Source organism: Rhinatrema bivittatum, chromosome 2 (assembly GCF_901001135.1).
Source record: "Rhinatrema bivittatum chromosome 2, aRhiBiv1.1, whole genome shotgun sequence".
Taxonomy (NCBI): domain Eukaryota; kingdom Metazoa; phylum Chordata; class Amphibia; order Gymnophiona; family Rhinatrematidae; genus Rhinatrema; species Rhinatrema bivittatum.
This window is the reverse complement of record NC_042616.1, coordinates 816,333,104-816,353,963: the sequence shown is the minus strand read 5'-3', so window position 1 is coordinate 816,353,963 and position 20,860 is coordinate 816,333,104. Positions and strand designations below refer to the sequence as shown.

General features: G+C 44.9%; 1 protein-coding gene across 5 annotated transcripts in view; it reads right to left on the bottom strand.

The window, feature by feature from the left end:
• Positions 1-20,860, bottom strand: part of FAM83H (family with sequence similarity 83 member H) — a 99,751-nt gene that overhangs the window by 19,495 nt on the left and 59,396 nt on the right. For all 5 annotated transcript variants that reach the window (XM_029592282.1, XM_029592280.1, XM_029592284.1 and 2 more), the window contains 2 exons: positions 6,073-6,559; positions 1,077-1,241 (listed from right to left, as the gene is read on the bottom strand). In XM_029592282.1, the coding sequence (XP_029448142.1) occupies positions 1,077-1,241; positions 6,073-6,528 (621 nt within the window). In that variant the 5' untranslated portion in view covers positions 6,529-6,559. The remainder of the gene's footprint in view (positions 1-1,076; positions 1,242-6,072; positions 6,560-20,860) is intronic.

Below are 20,860 nucleotides of genomic sequence, written 5' to 3'. Positions count from 1 at the left end.
CAGGGCTGTCGCTGCCATGACAGCAGGAAACATAGGTGGGTAAGTGATGCAAAGAGTGGTGAAATGCCCCCCCCCCCCTGGCCCTGGTTCCCCTTAAGCTGGAAGATGCAGAACCCAAATTTAAAAGGTAAGTGGAGGGAGGTCCACGGAGCCCACCAGCCTCTCTCTCTGAAAGTGGCCGGTCCAGGTCACTGGGAAACCTCCTAATGGGGCAATGCCTGGCCTGATCCTCATCCCCACCCCTGCCTGGATAATAATCAGGAATGGATCTGTCCCCAAACCTTGCCCAGACTCTGCCGTGCTCCTCGGCTTCACCGCGTCCTCCGGCAGCGGATCCCACAGCTCGACAGTGCGCCGAGTGAGAAAGGGCTTTCTGTGATCTGTGTTGAGTTTGCTGGTTGTTAAGTTTCATGGAGGGTCTCCCCCCTGGTCTTAGCTTTATTTGAAAGGTAAATAGCCGTCCTTTCTTTACCCGCTCCACCCGACTCCTGGTTTTATAAACTTCTCTCCTGCCCCCTCTCGGCCGTCTCTTTTCCCGGCTGAAGAGCCCGAGCCTGCGTAGCCTCTCCTCCATCCCCTTCATCACTTGTGTCCCCCTCCTCTGCACCTCTTCTACTTCTGCTCTGTCTTTCCGTGCAGCGAGCAGAACTGTGCATATAACACTCAAGGTGCGGCCACACCGTGGATCACCACAGGGGCGATATGACGTTTTCTATTTTATTCTCCGTTCCCTTTTGGATCATGCCTAATATTCTCTTTGGGTTTTGTTGGTTGTTTTTTTTAAATCGCTGCCATGCATTGAGCCGAGGATTTCAATGCATCGTCCACAAGGGCTCCAAGGTCCTTTTCCCGGCTGGCGACTGCTCCCATACGACCCAGTATTGTGTTCACAATGGGGGCAATATTCAAAAGCCTTCCTACGGATGTTTCCGAGTGAAGAGATGCATTCTGTACATTCTCCCCCTCCCCTCTCGCTGCTGGGAACGGTTTCTCTTTGTGAAATGCGGCAGAGGGATGCGCTGACCCCACTCGTGCCACCCAGTCCCCTCCACGTCCCCCACCAGCGTCCCTCTCACCTCCACATAGTTCAGGTTCACCCTGCACTTGGCCGTCATGTCCAGGAAGTAATGGGCATTCATCTGATCCAGCAGGATGTAGACCGGGACCCTGCGGGCAGCAGCGTCCAGCAGCTCACTAAGTATGTCCACGTCGGTAAAGATGTCCATCACGATAGCAATGACCTTGAAAGGAAGTACAAGCCACAGAGGAGGATCTGTAAGGTTAGCCATCCACGACCACAAAGCCCAGGCCACCCCCAAAGGCATTCGCTACCTGCTCCTCACTTTGTACATTGACAGGGCTTTATAAATAACCACCGCTGTGAAACTGTACAGCACTGTGTACACCGACGGAGCTTTATAAATAATAACCACCGCTCTTGTGACTGTGCAGTGCTGTGTACACTGATGGAGCTTTATAAATAATAACCACCGCTCTTGTGACTGTGCAGTGCTGTGTACACTGATGGAGCTTTACTAATAATCACCACTCTGACGCTGTGCAGTGCTGTGTACACTGACAGTGCTCTATAAATAATAATCACCACTCTTTGAATGTTCGGCACTGTGTACACTGATGGATCTTCATAAATAATCACTGCTGTGACTGTGCAGCACTGTGTACACTTTATAAATAATAATCACCACTCTGTGATGCTATAGCATGTTGTACACTGATGGAGCTTTATAAATAACTACTGATTTGTGACTGTACAGCACTAGGTACACTGACAGAGCTTTATAAATAATAACCACTGCTTTGTGACTGCACAGTGCTGTGTACACTGTCAGAGCTATATAAATAATAATCACAGCTCTGTGACTGTATAGTGCCATGTACTCTGATGGAGCTTTATAAATAATAATCACCTCTGTGACTGTACAGTGTCATGTACACTGATTGAGCTTTATAAATAATAATCACTGCTCTGTAACTGTACAGTAATGAAGCTTTATAAATAATCACTGCTTTGTGACTGTACAGTGTTGTGAACACTAATGATGCTTTATAAATAATCACTGCTTTGTGACTGTACAGTGTTGTGAACACTAATGATGCTTTATAAATAATCACTGCTTTGTGACTGTACAACACTGTGTATACTGATGGAGCTTTATAAATAATAATCACTTCTGTGTGACTGTACAGTGTCATGTACACTGATGAAGCTTTATAAATAATCACTGCTTTGTGACTGTACAACACTGTGTATACTGATGGAGCTTTATAAATAATAACCACCTCTGTGTGACTGTACAGTGCTGTGTACACTGCCAAAGCTTTAACAATGATAATCATTGCTCTGTTACTGTATAGCACTATGTACACTGATGGAGCTTTATAATAATCACCACTGTTACTGTACAATGCTGTGTACACTGTCAGCTTTATAAATAATAATCACCTCTGTGACTGTACAGTGCTGTGTACACTGCTAGAGCTTTAACAATGATAATGATTGCTCTGTTACTGTACAGCACTATGTACACTGATGGAGCTTTATAATAATCACCACTGTTACTGTACAATACTGTGTACACTGTCAGCTTTATAAATAATAATCACCTCTGTGTGACTGTGCAGTGCCATGTACACTGATGAAGCTTTATAAATAATAATCACTGCTCTGTAACTGTACAGTGTTGTGTACACTAATGAAGCTTAATAAATAATCACAGCTCTGACTGAACAGCACTGTGTACACTGATGGAGCTTCATAAATAATCACCACTGTGTGACTGTGCAGTGCTTTGTACACTGACAGAGATTTATAAATAATCACTGCTATGTGACTGTACAACACTGACTGAGCTTTATAAATAATAATCACCTCTGTGTGACTGTACAGTGCTGTATACACTGCCAGAGCTTTAACAATGATAATCATTGCTCTGTTACTGTACAGCACTGTGTACTCTGATGGAGCTTTATAATAATCACTCTGTGACTGTACAATGCTGTGCATCCTGACAGCTTTATAAATAATAATCACCTCTGTGTGACTGTACAGTGCAATGTACACTGATGAAGATTTATAAATAATCACTGCTTTGTGACTGTACAACACTGTGTATACTGACGGAGCTTTATAAATAATAATCACCTCTGTGTGACTGTACAGTGCTGTGTACACTGCCAGAGCTTTAACAATGATAATCATTGCTCTGTTACTGTACAGCACTGTGTACACTGATGGAGCTTTATAATAATCACCACTGTTACTGTACAATGCTGTGTACACTGTCAGCTTTATAAATAATAATCACCTCTGTGTGACTGTACAGTACTAAGTACACTGACAGAGCTTTATAGATAATAATCACCACTTTGTGACTGTACAGTGCTGTGTACACTGACAGAGTTTTATAAATAATAATCACTGCTCTAGGACTGTACAGTGCTGTGTATACTGATGGAAATTTATAAATAATCTCCGGTGTCTGCACAGTGCTATGTACATTGATGGATCTTTATAAATAATAATCACTGCTCTATGGTTGTACACTGCTGAGTACATTGACAGGGTTAATTGCCGCTGTGACTGTACAATTCTGTGTACACTGACAGATCTTTATAAATAATCAGCGCTCTGTGACTATACAGCTCTATGTACCGTGACGGAGCATTATAAATAATATTCAGTGCTCAGTGAGTGTACAGTGTCGTGTATACCGATGGAGCATTATAAATAATAATCATGGCTCTGTGACTATACAATGCTGTGTATATTGATGGAGCTAATCATCACTGTGCGACTCTACAGTGTTGTGTACACTGATAGAGCTTTATAAATAAATCACTGGTCTGTGACTGCAGAATGCTGTGTACACTGATGGAACTTTATAAATAATAATCAGTGCTCTTTGACTGCACAGTGCTGTGTACACTGATGTAACTTTATAAATAATAATCAGTGCTCTTTGATTGCATAGTGCTGTGTACACTGATGTAACTTTATAACTAATAATCAGTGCTCTTTGACTGCACAGTGCTGGGTACACTAACGTAACTTTATAAATAACAATCAGTATTCTTTGACTGCACAGGGCTGTGTACACTGACGGAGCATTATAAATAATAATCAGTGCTCTTTGACTGCACAGTGCTGTGTACACTGATGTAACTTTATAAATAATAATCAGTGCTCTTTGACTGCACAGTGCTGTGTACACTGATGTAACTTTATAAATAATAATCAGTACTCTGACTGCACAGTGCTGTGTACACTGATGTAACTTTATAACTAATAATCAGTGCTCTTTGACTGCACAGTGCTGTGTACTCTGATGTAACTTTATAAATAATAATCAGTGCTCTTTGACTGTATAGTGCTGTGTACACTAACATAACTTTATAAATAATAATCAGTATTCTTTGACTGCACAGTGCTGTGTACACTGATGTAACTTTATAACTAATAATCAGTGCTCTTTGACTGCACAGTGCTGGGTACACTAACGTAACTTTATAAATAACAATCAGTATTCTTTGACTGCACAGGGCTGTGTACACTGACGGAGCATTATAAATAATAATCAGTGCTCTTTGACTGCACAGTGCTGTGTACACTGATGTAACTTTATAAATAATAATCAGTGCTCTTTGACTGCACAGTGCTGGGTACACTGATGTAACTTTATAAATAATAATCAGTGCTCTTTGACTGCACAGTGCTGGGTACACTGATGTAACTTTATAAATAATAATCAGTGCTCTTTGACTGCACAGTGCTGGGTACACTAACGTAACTTTATAAATAACAATCAGTATTCTTTGACTGCACAGGGCTGTGTACACTGACGGAGCATTATAAATAATAATCAGTGCTCTTTGACTGCACAGTGCTGTGTACACTGATGTAACTTTATAAATAATAATCAGTGCTCTTTGACTGCACAGTGCTGTGTACACTGATGTAACTTTATAAATAATAATCAGTGCTCTTTGACTGTATAGTGCTGTGTACACTGATGTAACTTTATAAATAATAATCAGTGCTCTTTGACTGCACAGTGCTGTGTACACTGATGTAACTTTATAAATAATAATCAGTGCTCTTTGACTGTATAGTGCTGTGTACACTAACATAACTTTATAAATAATAATCAGTATTCTTTGACTGCACAGTGCTGTGTACACTAACATAACTTTATAAATAATAATCAGTGCTCTTTGACTGCACAGGGCTGTGTACACTGATGGAGCATTATGAATAATAATCAATGCTCTTTGACTGCATAGTGCTGTGTACACTAACATAACTTTATAAATAATAATCAGTACTCTGACTGCACAGTGCTGTGTACACTAACATAACTTTATAAATAATAATCAGTGCTCTTTGACTGCACAGTGCTGTGTACACTGATGTAACTTTATAAATAATAATCAGTGCTCTTTGACTGCACAGGGCTGTGTACACTGATGGAGCATTATGAATAATAATCAGTGCTCTTTGACTGCACAGTGCTGTGTACACTGATGTAACTTTATAAATAATAATCAGTGCTCTTTGACTGCACAGGGCTGTGTACACTGATGGAGCATTATGAATAATAATCAGTGCTCTTTGACTGCACAGTGCTGGGTACACTGATGTAACTTTATAAATAATAATCAGTACTCTGACTGCACAGTGCTGTGTACACTGATGTAACTTTATAACTAATAATCAGTGCTCTTTGACTGCACAGTGCTGTGTACACTGATGTAACTTTATAAATAATAATCAGTGCTCTTTGACTGCACAGGGCTGTGTACACTGATGGAGCATTATGAATAATAATCAGTGCTCTTTGACTGCACAGTGCTGTGTACACTGATGTAACTTTATAAATAATAATCAGTGCTCTTTGACTGCACAGTGCTGTGTACACTGATGTAACTTTATAAATAATAATCAGTGCTCTTTGACTGCACAGGGCTGTGTACACTGATGGAGCATTATAAATAATAATCACCGCTCTGTGACTGTACAGCACTGTGTACACTGATGGCCTTCATTTTTCCTACCTGCTGAGCAGAGCGGATCATCCTCCGGATCTCCTCTTTAATGCTGGGATTGTCGGGTGGCGGTGGGTGAATCAGGGTCGTCACCTCCGTACCCTGGAAGCCAAAAATCATTGGCCAGCCCAGGTCCAGCTCTGGGGCGGCTGTGTCCGAGTGCATGGGCCAGTAGGTGCCTGAGGAGCCAGAGGTGTCCAGCTCACTGCCATAAGGGGTCTCTTGATCCGTGCTGTCCTGCACGGCACGGTGAGGCTGCTGCAGGTTCTGCGTGATGTGCTCCACCTCGCTGCTGCACAGGAATTCGGGGAACCCCTCGTCGTTCAGAAAGCGACTGTAGCTCTCCAGGCCCTGCTCGGTCAGGAAGTCAATGGCCACCCGGTAATACTCCTTGTAGTGAGGTGGCAAGTAGTTGGGGTCCAGGGGGTTATCCCCCTGGGAGGAGCTCTGGGACCGACGAGCCATGGATCAGCACCAGCTGGGGAAGGGATGGGACCTGGAGAAGAAAGGAGAGAGATGAGTGAGAGGAGGCAGCAGATGTGAGTGATGACAATGAAGAGACAACAGACAAGTGACTGACAGTGAGCAGGAGACAGCAAATGGAAGTGAATGACAGGAGTGACAAGAGATTATAGGTGCGAGTGACTGACAGTGAAGAGGAGACAGCAGACACATGTGGCTAACAGTGAGGAGTGACAAGAGATTGCAGATGCGAGTAACTGACAGTGAGGAGTGAGAAGAGATTGCAGATGCGAGTAACTGACAGTGAGGAGTGAGAAGAGATTGCAGATGCAAGTAACTGACTGTGAAGAGTGAGAAGAGATTGCAGCTGCGAGTAACTGACGGTGAGGAGTGACAAGAGATTGCAGTTGCGAGTAACTGATGGTGAGGAGAGAGAAGAGATTGCAGGTGCGAGTAACTGACTGTGAAGAGTGAGAAGAGATTGCAGATGCGAGTAACTGACAGTGAGGAGTGAGAAGAGATTGCAGATACGAGTAACTGACTGTGAAGAGTGAGAAGAGATTGCAGGTGCGAGTGAGAAGAGATTGCAGATGCGAGTGACTGACGGTGAGGAGTGACAAGAGATTGCAGGTGCGAGTGACTGACGGTGAGGAGTGAGAAGAGATTGCAGGTGCGAGTAACTGACGGTGAGGAGTGACAAGAGATTGTAGACACATGTGACTAGCAGTGAGGAGTGACAAGAGATTGCAGGTGCGAGTAACTGACGGTGAGGAGTGACAAGAGATTGCAGGTGCGAGTAACTGACAGTGAGGAGTCAGAAGAGATTGCAGGTGCGAGTCACTGACCGTGAGGGACATCCCCACACCAGAAACGCACACACATTGACACACACTGGGCAGAGTGGATGGACAGTTTGGTCTTTACCTGCCGTCATTAATTAGGTTGCTACGTTGCTGCTAGACACACACTGACACAGTAACAGGGATGCATTCTCTCTCACACACACACAAAGTCAGCGACATGTACTGACAGCTGTACACATGCTAACACACGGCAGCATGTTATGCTGTATTGGTTTTCTGCTTTTCACCTCTCTCCTTGCCTCTCTGCTCTTGAGGCAGTGACGGGCAGCGTATTTGCAATCCTGCAGCCTCCTAGCCTTCTTCTTATTGTTCTGCCACATGTCTGGCGGGGCCCCTAGGGGCCACAGAAAAACTGCAGGGTGTGCGACATTTGAAAAGGGAAAAATCCCAGCATGAGCAGAGGACCGGGGAAGGGTCCCGTGTGGGGCAGCGGGTGCCCCTGAAATCCCTGACAGAGCATCCGGCTCAGCCGCTATGGGCAGGTTTTTTGGAAAGGGGCCACGGCCCTGGTGAAAGCAGGGGGTCCCTCAGAGTCACCCAGCCAGCTGGAGAAAGCAACCATGCCCCCCCCCCTCCTAGGGCATCGGGGGGGGGGGGAAGGAGAAGGGGGCTGGGCAGAGATAGGCCACAGGTGACTCGGGAAGAGACACGTGAAGAGCGTAACCTTGGGAGCGACGGAGCGACGCGAGGAAGCGTGAGGAAGGGCCTTCCAGACCAGCAGAAACCCCGGGCCTGCCGGGAGTCCCTGAGCAGGGCTGGGGAGGGAGGCGCCTTGCAACCACCCAAGCGTTGCGAGTGGTACAGCGGGGCTCAAACCGCTGTTTGCGTGGACGCGAGGAGCGTTTGGGCCTAGTTCAAGGCTGCAGAGAGATTTCTGCCCAGGAGTGTGACTCGACTTGTTCCCACCTCCTGGGTAAAAGGACCGAGCGAGGAGCGTGAAGCCTGCTCATTTCCTGGACTGGCTGAGGTTTGTGGAGATAAAAATTATTTTCCGGTCGGAGCGCACGCACCCTGGAGCGAGGCGTTTGTGTGTTTGGCCCTGCGGGTGGGATTTCCACGCTTGGGGAGAGTTACCCCCAAGCTCCCCGAAGCTGAGAAGGTGACCTCAGATGCACTGGGGGGGATTGTATGCTGGTTTGCAGCCCCTCTGCTAGGATCTTATTCCAGGCATCCACCATCCTCTCAGTACAGAAGCTTTTTTTTACGTTTCCTCTGAACTTCCCTCCCGCCATTTTCCGTACTGCTGGTCTTACTGGTTTTGTTCCAGTCACCAGGTGCAGAAGACAGTACGGACGTAGCCCGGGGTGTGCTGGTGGTCTCACCTTAGGAGAGCCCAGGTGAAGTCAGAGGACGCAGCTCTGTGTGAGCCCCAGAAGGTCAATGAACCTCTGACCCGGCTGGACCTGAAAGTGTGAGCACTTGCGGCCGAGGAGCGGCGGGGCAAGTCGACACTCAGCAGGTACCTAAGCTGCCTGGGGTGGGGCGTAAGCATTACCCCGCACAGCGTTACGGGATAATTTCGAGAGCACTCTGCCCATGAGAGTCATCGCAACATAAGAACATAAGAAATTACCATACTGGGTCAGACCAAGGGTCCATCAAGCCAAGCATCCTGTTTCCAACAGAGGCCAAACCAGGTCACAAGAACCTGGCAATTACCCAAACACTAAGAAGACCCCATGCTACTGATGCAATTAATAGCAGTGGCTATTCCCTAAGGGGCGGATTTTCAGAGCCCTGCTCGCGTAAATCCGCCCAAAACCGGGCGGATTTACGCGAGCAGGGCCCTGCGCGCCGGTAAGGCCTATTTTACATAGGCCTACCGGCGCGCGCAGACCCCGGACTCGCGTACGTCCCGGGGTTTTCTGAGGGGGGCGTGTCGGGGGCGTGTCGGGGGGCGGGCCCGGTCGACGCGGCGTTTCGGGGGCGTGTCGGCCGCGTTTTGGGGGCGGGTACGGGGCGTGGCTACGGCCCGGGGGCGTGGCCGCGCCCTCCGTACCCGCCCCCAGGTCGCGGCCCGGCGCGCAGCAGGCCCGCTGGCGCGCGGGGATTTACGTCTCCCTCCGGGAGGCGTAAATCCCCCGACAAAGGTAAGGGGGGGGTGTAGACAGGGCCGGGTGGGTGGGTTAGGTAGGGGAAGGGAGGGTAAGGTGAGGGGAGGGCAAAGGAAAGTTCCCTCCGAGGCCGCTCCGATTTCGGAAGCGGCCTTGGAGGGAACGGGGGGAGGCAGCGCGGCTCGGCGCGCGCAGGCTATACAAAATCGATAGCCTTGCGCGCGCCGATCCAGGATTTTAGTGGATACGCGCGGCTCCGCGCGTATCTACTAAAATCCAGCGTACTTTTGCTTGAGTCTGATGCGCAAGCAAAAGTAGGCTGTTCGCGCGCCTCTTAAAATCTACCCCTAAGTAAACTTGATTAATAGCCATTAATGGACTTCTCCTCCAAGCTGCTCTCACTCTCTCTCTTCTGCGGACGGTGACATCCATGAAATAAAAGTGAGACAAGAGCGTCCATTGCTGTTCCTCGCTTTCACCCGAGCTCCAATTCCAAATCTACTCGCCCAACTGATGCAAGAACCCGCAGGGCCCAGCAGGCAAATCCTTGCCTATGGAAAACTTCCCTTTCCTGTGATTTCTTGAAGTCTTTCAGATATCTGAATGTTTCTCTCACATTCCCCCCTTTCCCTTCGGTCCTCCAGCGAGTACATTTAGAGTTCCTTAAACGTTTCTTGGTAGGGTTTGCATGTCGGGCCTTGCAACATTTTAATCGGCCTCTCGCTGAATCACTCCCATCCTCTCAGGGCCCTCTACGAAGGTCCGGCCTGCAGAACTGAACACAAGATCGTGGATTCTCCACCAGGCCAGACCACCTTCCTCATTCGCCTCTCCTTCCTTTGGCCCCCAGCTGCACTTTCTTCCTTTTCTGAAATCACAGAGGGGGAAACCACGCATCTGCTCTTCTCCAAACCCACTACTTGCTTTTCTGACCCTTCCTCGGCTCCGTCCTCCCTGCAGTCATCCCTTTCCATCTGTCACATCCTCAGTCGATCGCTCGCCACTGGGAAAGTTCCCTCACCCTTCAACGTGCCGTGATTACACTGCCTCCCCACCTGCCCCACTGCCATCCCATCTCCCTCCTCCCTTTCTCATCCACTCTTCTTCAAACCGTTCTGGATCCGTTCTAGTTTGGCTTCTGCCCTCTACGCTCCACAGAGATTGATTGCTCTTCCCAAAGTCTCCCGTAATTTCTTTTTAGTCCATCCTCATCCTCCCTGACCTATCTGCTGCTTTGGACACCACGGAGAACTATCGATCTACTCCTTGGCACGCTGCACTCAACTGGACTTTCTTCTTCCCTCTTCCATTGTACGCTGACTGTAGCCTCTGGTGGCCCATCCTTCACCTCTCTTCCGATAGCGGTCAGAGGGCTGCCGCCATGGGCCCCCTTTTCATTTCCCTCTACCCTTCTTCCCTTGCTGCTCTGATCTCCCGCAGCTTTCAGTACCACTTTTATGCCGATGACTCCCAGATATTCCTCTCTACGCTAGGAATTTCACCACAAATCCAGTCCCGCGTTTCAGCCTGCTTGTCTGACATCGCCACCGTGGCCAGGACGGAACTTCTGGTTTTTCTCCCCAAACCTGCTTCCCCCCATGGCGCTTTCATCCTCAAAAGTCCCCTCATCTCCTAACCTTGGGATAATCTTTGAAGTTGCTCTTTCCTTCTCTACGCACTTTCAAGAGCAGGGGCGGATTGCAGGAAAATATCGGCCCGGGGGATTTTCTCGAAACCGGCCCACGGGGTAACTGCTCCCTTGTGCACTTTTTCTCTGCAGCACGTGCAACAAAACGTCAAGTCGACTCTGAAACCCGGCAGAATTAAGCCCAAACATCTCCAAAATAAATTTCACATTTTTCCTAAGAAACAGAGCATACCCTAGACCAGCAGTGAGTAGACAAAGTTGTAGACCCCCATTCCATATCCATGCAAATCGGTTGGAGCCACCCCACAAGTTTGCTTAGCAGAATCCCTCACCTCAGTCACACCTGTAGATCACAGACAGACCCTCACCAAATACAAAATGAAGAGATAATAAAGTATAAATAGAAACATGCAGACAAAAACTGGATTTGAAACTGCAACAAGCCAGATTCTGTATGGAATGGAAAAACAAATATCATTCCTCACTAAACATCAAACAATAACATCAAGAAATATAAAGCAGCAATCATAATAGTAAAACCAAACTCATAAAAAAAATAAATATTTCAAAACAACTGATGAAAAGAACATCCAATGATTACGAACATACAACACTGTTTTTTTAATTTCCAGATCATCAAAAAAATATTTCAAAATAGCAGACACAGCAAACAACACCTAATAATTAAAACTGAAGCTAAAATAAATCCCTTGCTCTCCATACCTGGGAACTTTAGATCCCAGTCACCTTGCGATTATCATGGATTAGTAAGGGGTGGGAGATATGCACAACTTTCTTCTCTCTTTCTAACACATGCTCATTCTCACACAAACTCTTACTTTCTCTCTCACACACATACTCACTAGAACACATGCTGTCTCTCATACATGCTCACTGGCTCATATGCTCTCTTTCACAGACATGCTCACTGTGCCCCACTCAGACACACTTGTTCAAACACATGCTCAATGGTTCAATTGCTCTCTCATATACATGCTCACACACATGTTCACTGTAAGAACATAATAACATAAGAAAATGCCATACTGGGTCAGACCAAGGGTCCATCAAGCCCAGCATCCTGTTTCCAACAGTGGCCAATCCAGGCCATAAGAACCTGGCAAGTACCCAAAAACTAAGTCTATTCCATGTAACCATTGCTAATGGCAGTGGCTATTCTCTCAGTGAACTTAATAGCAGGTAATGGACTTCTCCTCCAAGAAGTTATCCAATCCTTTTTTAAACACAGCTACACTAACTGCACTAACCACATCCTCTGGTAACAAATTCCAGAGTTTAATTGTGCGTTGAGTAAAAAAGAACTTTCTCCGATTAGTTTTAAATGTGCCCCATGCTAACTTCATGGAGTGCCCCCTAGTCTTTCTACTATCCAAAAGAGTAAATAACCGATTCACATCTACCCGTTCTAGACCTCTCATGATTTTAAACACCTCTATCATATCCCCCCTCAGTCGTCTCTTCTCCAAGCTGAAAAGTCCTAACCTCTTTAGTCTTTCCTCATAGGGAGTTGTTCCATTCCCTTTAATCATTTTGGTTGCCCTTCTCTGTACCTTCTCCATCGCAATTATATCTTTTTTGAGATGCGGCGACCAGAATTGTACACAGTATTCAAGGTGCGGTCTCACCATGGAGCGATACAGAGGCATTATGACATTTACACTGTCTCATTCTTGCTCACACACATGCTCACTGGTTCAATTGTTCACTCATATACATGCTCACACATGTTCACTGTCTCATTCTTGCTCACACGCATGCTCACTGGCTCAATCGCTCTCTTCTACACTCACACACAGGCCCACTGGCTTAAATAGTCCTCTTGCTCAAGCATAAGCTCATTGGTTCACTCGTTATTTCTCACTCACAAACATGCTCTGCTAACCACAACAAGCCCGACTGTATTATGCAGTGCAAAATGGAAAAACAGAAACATAATCACGCCTCATAAAACATCAAGCAATAAAATCAAGAGATATAAGACATCATTCATAATATTAAAACCATGAAAAGAATGAAAATATCAAAGCAGCCGACAAACATAGGGGGCCCAATATTCAAAGTGCGTTCAGCGCTACTTAGTCAGAGAAGTAGGACTTATGTGGTTAATTAGCGCTGCTGAATATGTGCTTACGTTTAGTGGCTGCTGCTTAAGCACATAAGTAAGTCCTTTATATGGCTAAAATGTTAGCGGCATAAGTTGTGGGCAGGCAGTGGTGGAGCGACTTAGCCGCATAACTTATGCAACTAAGTAGCAATATTTTGTCTTAGCTGCATAAGTTTACCAGCTATGTTAGATGGTTAGAACTGATATGGCTAAGTACAAATATATATATGTATATTCAGCGACAAGGCTGTGCCACTGACTATACTGTGTAATTTAGACGGATAAATTATATCCGGCCAAGTTACTTAAAACGGCCAACTTTCAATATTGGGCTCCTAATGATTTAAAAAGTCACATAAATTTGTTCTAATATTTCCCAAACACCAATAAAATATTTTAAAACAGCAGACATATGAAATAACACCCCAACATTTAAAATAATAAAAAAATAAATCATTCAAAAATCATTCAAAAATCTCCAGGTCACCATATCATTAAATAAATAAATACCTGTCATCTTTTGATCCCCCAGAGATTGTTGTGGATTTGGGTGAAGGCGGCCACACAATCTTTATCCTCTCTCTCATCTTCACACACATAGGCACTCTCCCTTTCATTCACATGCAGGCTCTCACACACACATGCAGGCTCATTCTCATGTACATATTCAGGCTCACTCTCTCATACACACATGCAGGCTCACTCTCATGTACATATTCAGGCTCTCTCTCATATACATACATGCAGGCTGAGACTCTCATATACACGTGCAGGCTCACTCTCATGTACATATTCAAGTTGTTTCATACACACATACAGGCTCACTCTCATGTACATATTCAGGCTCACTCTCTTTCATACACACATGCAGGCTCACTCATGTACATATTCAGGCTCTTTCATACACAATGCAGGCTCACTCTCATGTACATACTCAGGCTGACTCTCATACACACATGCAGGTTCACTCATGTACATATTCAGGCTCACTCTCATATACACATGCAGGCTCACTCATGTACATATTCAGGCTCTCTCTCTTTCATATACACATGCAGGTGCTTTCTCTTTCATACACACATGCAGACTCATTCTTATGTACATATTCAGGCTCACTCTCTTTCATACACACATGCAGGCTCACTCATGTACATATTCAGGCTCTCTCTCATACACACATGCAGGCTCACTCATGTACATATTCAGGCTCTTTCATACACAATGCAGGCTCACTCTCATGTACATACTCAGGCTCACTCTCATACACATGCAGGTTCACTCATGTACAGATTCAGGCTCACTCTCATATACACATACAGGCTCATTCATGCACATAATCAGGCTCTCTCTCTTTCATATACACATGCAGGCGCTTTCTCTTTCATACACACATGCAGACTCATTCTTATGTACATATTCAGGCTCTTTCATACACACATGCAGGCGCTCTCTCTTTCAATCACACATGCTGGTTCCCTCTCATGCACATATGCAGGCTCATTCATACACACAGTTCTTAAAGTGTAGTTGCACGAAGGCTCGATACAGAGGCAATGTGGTACTTTCTATTTTATTCTCCATTCCTTAACCTTCTCTTTGCTTTTATGACCACCGCCGCACACTGAGCTGAGGATTTCAATGTATTGTCCAGAAGGACTTCAAGCTCCTTTTCCTTGGTAGTTTCAAAATCAGCTGTCACTCCTTGTGATCTTGGGTAAGTCACTTCAAGATTCGCTGCCTCAGGTACAAACTTAGATTGTGATCCCTCTGGAGAAAGGGAAATGCCCACAGTATCTGAATGTAATCTGCTTTGAAGCACCTCAAATGCGGAATATAAATCAATTTAATGCATACATACAGAACCCAGCCTCATGTATCCGTAACTGGGATTATTTTTCCTTATATGTATCGCTTTGTGCTTTTCCACATTAAATTTCATCTTCATTCACTTGCCCACTCTCCTAGTTTCTCACAGTCCCTCTACAGTACCTCGCAATCCACTGCTGTTTTAAGAAACTTGAATAATTTTGTGTCATCTTTAAATGTAGTCACCTTGCTTGTCATTCCCTTTTCCAGATCATTTATGAACATGTTAAACAGCACAGGACCTAGTGCTGATCCTTGTGCTACTCCACTAATGACCTTTTTCCATGTGCCTCACCATTAAACCACGCAGATCTTCTTTTGACCTTTTTAATGCATGGAATACATTTTATCTGGGCTACCAAAACTATACTTTTAAACAATATCCATGCCTCATGCAAACCTAATCCTTGTAAGCACTCTTTTTTGGTGTTTTTTCAACTAATTTCCATATTGTGTCATAGTCTCCTATGCTACTGTAGTGGTTTTACTTTGCTAATTTATTTAATCATTCTTATATTCTGCAACTTCCATACTTGTATGTTCAATGCAGATTACAACATAGCAAATGTTCACACATAAAATAAATAACATTATTAGCAAATGAAACCTAAAAAAAAATTTAAAAAATCAGCCATAAAAAAAAAAAACCGAAAAACCAAGCTTTCACTCTCCTCCTGATCTTCTTGATATATGTTCAATGTGTAGATACTGGGAGGGCATTTCACAGCCTTGGGCCGATGAAAGAGGACGCCCCTTCCCCAAGGACACGGCAACCTACATTTCTTACTTGAAGGAATAAGGAATTGAGAGGTCCCCGAAGAAGGCAGTGCATGTGATGGCTCATTCCAGATGAAACTGTCAGCCACCATGCGTTTAACATCTGAGTATTGTAACTGGTGCAGTGTAACTAGAATTCTAAACTGGGATCACCATTTTTTTTAAACTATTCATTGAAAATTTTAAATTATACAAAGGACAAGCCTTTGCACAGTAACATCGCGAGAAACAAAAAATAAAAATAAAATCATTTACACAGTTGTATATATAAATCTACTCTCTCCCTTAGTCATCAACAAAATGAAAAAAAGGGGGGAATCAGAAACAGAGAAGAAATGAAGAAATCTACGTTGAAGCAACAGTCAGCGTGCATATTATCACCCTAAATAATAAACCTGACACATCCCAAGGATGTGTCAGGTTGAATTTTAATCTGCCGGACGTGGACTGGAGAATCCCTTCTGCAGAATCTACCAGAAGCAGAGAGACAGTGGATGCCCTTCAAGGAGCTCTGCTCAAACAAATGGTAATGGAACCCACGAGGGAGGGAGTTGTACTCGACCTAGTGCTCACTAACAGGGGATAATGTCTCTAATGTCCGGGTGGGTGCCCACCTCAGCCCCAGTGATCATCAGGCGGTATGGTTTGATGTTGCAAATAGGATAAGGAGAAGTCACACGAAGACCCGAGTTGACTTTGTTGAAATGGGGAAGTTCCTGGAGGGAGAATTAGAAGGCTGGGAGAATATGGGAGATGTGGAACCACAGTGGGCCAAACTAAAAGGAGCAATTACAGAGGCAACAAATCTATATGTTAGAAAATTAAACATGAGTAAGAGAAATAAGAATCCAATCTGGTTCACAAAGGAGGTGGCTGATGTAATAAAAGCAAAAAAAAGCAGCTTTTAAGAAATATAAAGGATCCCAAAAAATGGAACACAGGGAGGATTATCTGGCGAAACTGAGGGAGATGAAAAAAGTAATCAAGATAGCAAAAAGTCAGGCAGAGGAAAGGATTTGCCAAGGAGATAAAGCAAGGTGACAAAACATTTTTCAGATACATCAGGGAAAGGAAAAAGGTCCATAGTGGTATAGTGAAACTGAAAGGTGAAAAGGATCAATGGGTGGAGAGAGATGAAGAATTAGCAGAAATATTAAACAATTACTTCAGTTCAGTGTCAGTAAGGAAGACCCTGGAGGACTGTCACTTGTTATCAAGACTGTAGAAGGAGGTAGAGTAGACGAAACTCCATTTACGGAAGATAATGTATAGGAAGAGCTAAGAAAACTGAAAGTGGACAAAGCCATGGGGCCTGATGAGGTTCATCCCAGGATACTGAGGGAGCTCAGAGATGTGTTGGCGGGTCCGCTGTGTGACCTGTTCAATAGATCCCTAGAAAAAGGTGAGGTGCCTCAAGATTGGGGGAGAGCGGTGGTGGTCCCGTTTCACAAAAGTGGGAGCAGAGAAGAGGCTGGAAACTACAGGCCGGTCAGCCTCACCTCGGTGGTGAGAAAATTAATGGAGACTCTGCTGAAGGAAAGGATAGTGAACTATCTACAATCCGGTGGGTTGCTCGATCAGAAGCAGCATGGATTCACCAGAGGAATGTCCTGACAGACGAATCTAATTGATTTCTTTGATTGGTTTACTAGAGAACTGGATCAAGGAAGAGCACTTACATTGCCGTTTTTCTAGATCTCTCAGCAGCATTCGACACCATTAATCATCCAATCCTATTAACCCAACTATCCCACATAGGCATCTCCGGAACAATCTTTAACTGGTTCAAATCTTATCTATCCAACCGACTTCAACAAATTTTCATCAATCGTAATCATTCCACTAAAAACTGGAGTTCCCCAAAGTTCTGCCCTTTCAGCCGCATTATTCAACATCTATTTCACCCCGATTTGTCAACTGTTAGCCACACTTGGCCTAACTTACAGAATCTATGCAGACGACATACAATTCTTCTTCCCACCAAACAGACCCGGCAAGATACATCAAAATTTCTCTCTTTATGCCTCACAACAATCAAAAGCTGGCTAACATACAATAAATTAAGTCTAAATCTCAATAAAACAGAAATACTCGTTCTAGAAAATCCTCGCTTTGAAAGCATCCCCTCTTCCATTCAACACAACTGTACAATACATATAGTCAATCAGGTTCGTAATTTAGGAAATGTCCTCAACACAAAGCTGAACCTTAACTCACACAACAAAACTTTCTTTAGAAATTCTGTCTTGAAAATAAAGATACTGAGACATGTAAAACCACTATTTGATCTGGTTCATTTCCGTACAATTGTACAATCACTAATTCTCTCCGGCATTGATTATTGCAACTCTTTGCTATTAGGCCTAATACCTGTCCATTACAGTTACTACAAAACTCAGCGGCATGACTTATACATAATAGCAAATTCCGAGAACACATTTCCCCGGTCCTTCACAAACTTCACTGGCTGCCTGTTAAATGGCATATACAATTTAAAACCCTGGTGAATCTTCATACGACTAGTTATAGTAATAACACTTCCTGGCTTTCTGCTGCTCTTCACATATACACCCCATATAGGAATCTCCACTCAAAAAACAAATTCCTACTTCAAGTCCCATCACCGAAAACTACTAGACTAGTATCCACCAGGGAACATGCATTCTCAATTGCCGGACCCATACTCTGGAAATCAGTCCCACCAGAAATCCATTTAATCTCAGATAAAAAACTGTTCAAGAAAGCCAACAAACACCATCTCTTTATTCAGGCCTTTCCCGATCTATGCCAAACCTCACAAGTAAATTAGTTGTATCTTAGTTTAGCTTTCAATTATTTATTGTTTGAAGACTGCATGTACTTTATTTCCTTTTAAAGATGTCTGTTTATTATTTTAATTATGTTATTAAAATGACTTATGTATGTTAAATTGTAACCCGCCCTGAACTTGGGAGGGGCGGGATATAAATACTTTTAAATAAATAAATAATTTAGTTGGATTTTAGTAAAGCTTTTGATACAGTCTCACATAGAAGACTCATCAACAAAATGAGAAGCTTGGGAATCAGCTCCAAGGTGATGGTGTGGATTACAAACTGGTTGACGGATAGAAGACAATGGGTGATGGTAAATGGAACTTACTCTGAAGAGAGAATGGTGTTAAGTGGAGTGCCACAGGGATCAGTGTTGGGACTGGTTCTATTCAACATCTTCGTGAGTGACATTGCGAAAGGGATAGAAGGTAAAGTTTGTCTATTTGCGGATGATACTAAGATCTGCAACAGAGTGGACACGCCAGAAGGAGTAGAGAGAATACGTCGGGATTTAAGGAAGCTGGAAGAGTGATCGAAGATATGGCAGCTGGGATTCAATGCCAAGAAGTGCAGAGTCCTGCATCTGGGGTGTGGTAATCTGAAAGAGATGTATGCATAGGGGGGTGAAAGGCTGATGTGCACAGAGCAGGAGAGAGACCTTGGGGTGATAGTGTCTAACGACCTGAAGTCGACAAAGCAGTGTGACACAGCGATAGCCAAAGCCAGAAGAATGCTAGGCTGCATAGAGAGAGGAATATCTAGTATGAAAAGGGAAGTGATAATCCCCTTGTACAGGTCCTTGGTGAGGCCTCACCTGGAGCACTGTGTTCAGTTCTGGAGAGAGAGACAGGATAGAGGTGGTCCAGAGAAGGGTTGACCAAAATGGTGGGAAGTCTCCATCGAATGACTTAGGAGGAGAGATTGAAGAACCTGAATATGTACACCCTGGAGGAAAGGAGGAGCAGGGGTGATGTGATACAGACCTTCAGATACTTGAAAGGTTTTAATGATCCATGGTCCTCAACAAACCTTTTCCATTGGAAACAATTTAGTAGAACTAGGAGTCACAATTTGAAACTCCAGGGAGAAAGACTTAGAACCAATGTCAGGAAATATTTTTTCACTCAGAGGGTGGTGGATGCCTGGAATATCCTTCTGGAGGAAGTGGTGAAGACTAAAACTATGAAGGATTTCAAAGGGGCATGGGATAAACACTGTGGATCTCTAAAGGCAAGAGGATGGAAATAAATAAAAAGGCTTGGGGGTAACCTGCACGGAGCGGCAGTTACTACCTTGGGACCCCCTTGCTGAGCCTTGCTGATGTCCATCAACGTCCCCATCTACCCCCTGCAGGGGCTGGGACTAAGGGTCTGGGTCTCTAGGATCAGTAACTTGATCAGAGGTATCTGAGTCAGTCTGAGGGACCACTAATCGGAGAAGGCGCTTAGGTCTCGATGGGTCAGCAGCCCCCTGAGATCTAGAGCGTTTCATGGAAATAGACTTGGACCCCAGAGAGTGACGGATTTTAAGCCAGACTGCTGCTTCCCTGAATTTCTTTGCTTTATAAGCTTTATGGAGCAGTAAAACAAAATCCGATGAGGAAGAAGAGGCGTCAGAAACTCCCTTCGGGGCTATCCACCATTGCTGGCAAATCATGATGCAAAAGGTCCCTTTCACCTGGGAACCTCTGCTGAGGAGGAGGAGGAGGAGGAGGAGGCGGTAAAAACCCCTTCCCATCGCAGCACAAGTGGCAGCTCCGAAAGACTGCAAAATGGCCTCCGTCCCCGTGCTGAGCGGGTCAGCACCAGCTTGACCTGCAGTATCTGAGCCCGCAGTCACTCGGGTAGATTTCGTTTCCACTATTTTGACAGCATTAACGGCCCCGGAGGTTCCCCTCCCCCCCCCCCCCCCCCGCAAACACGCGAAGCAGAGGTCCTCCCGTGAAAGGCGCGCGCGACGTGAAGAAGATCGCGGCATCGAGAAAAAACAGAAATTTACACCGACAAGAAAAAATTTCCAAAATAATTCACCCCCGCTCCAGGAAGGAGAGAGCTGCTGCTGCGACACTGCCGGTCGAATGGAAAGTTAAACTTTTTTTGGTTTTGTTTTTTTTTAGAAACTTGCCCGGCAGTGGTCCAAGGTGCTGATTCCTGTAGGGTGGAGTGAACCGGGCTCCCCGGTGTCGCACC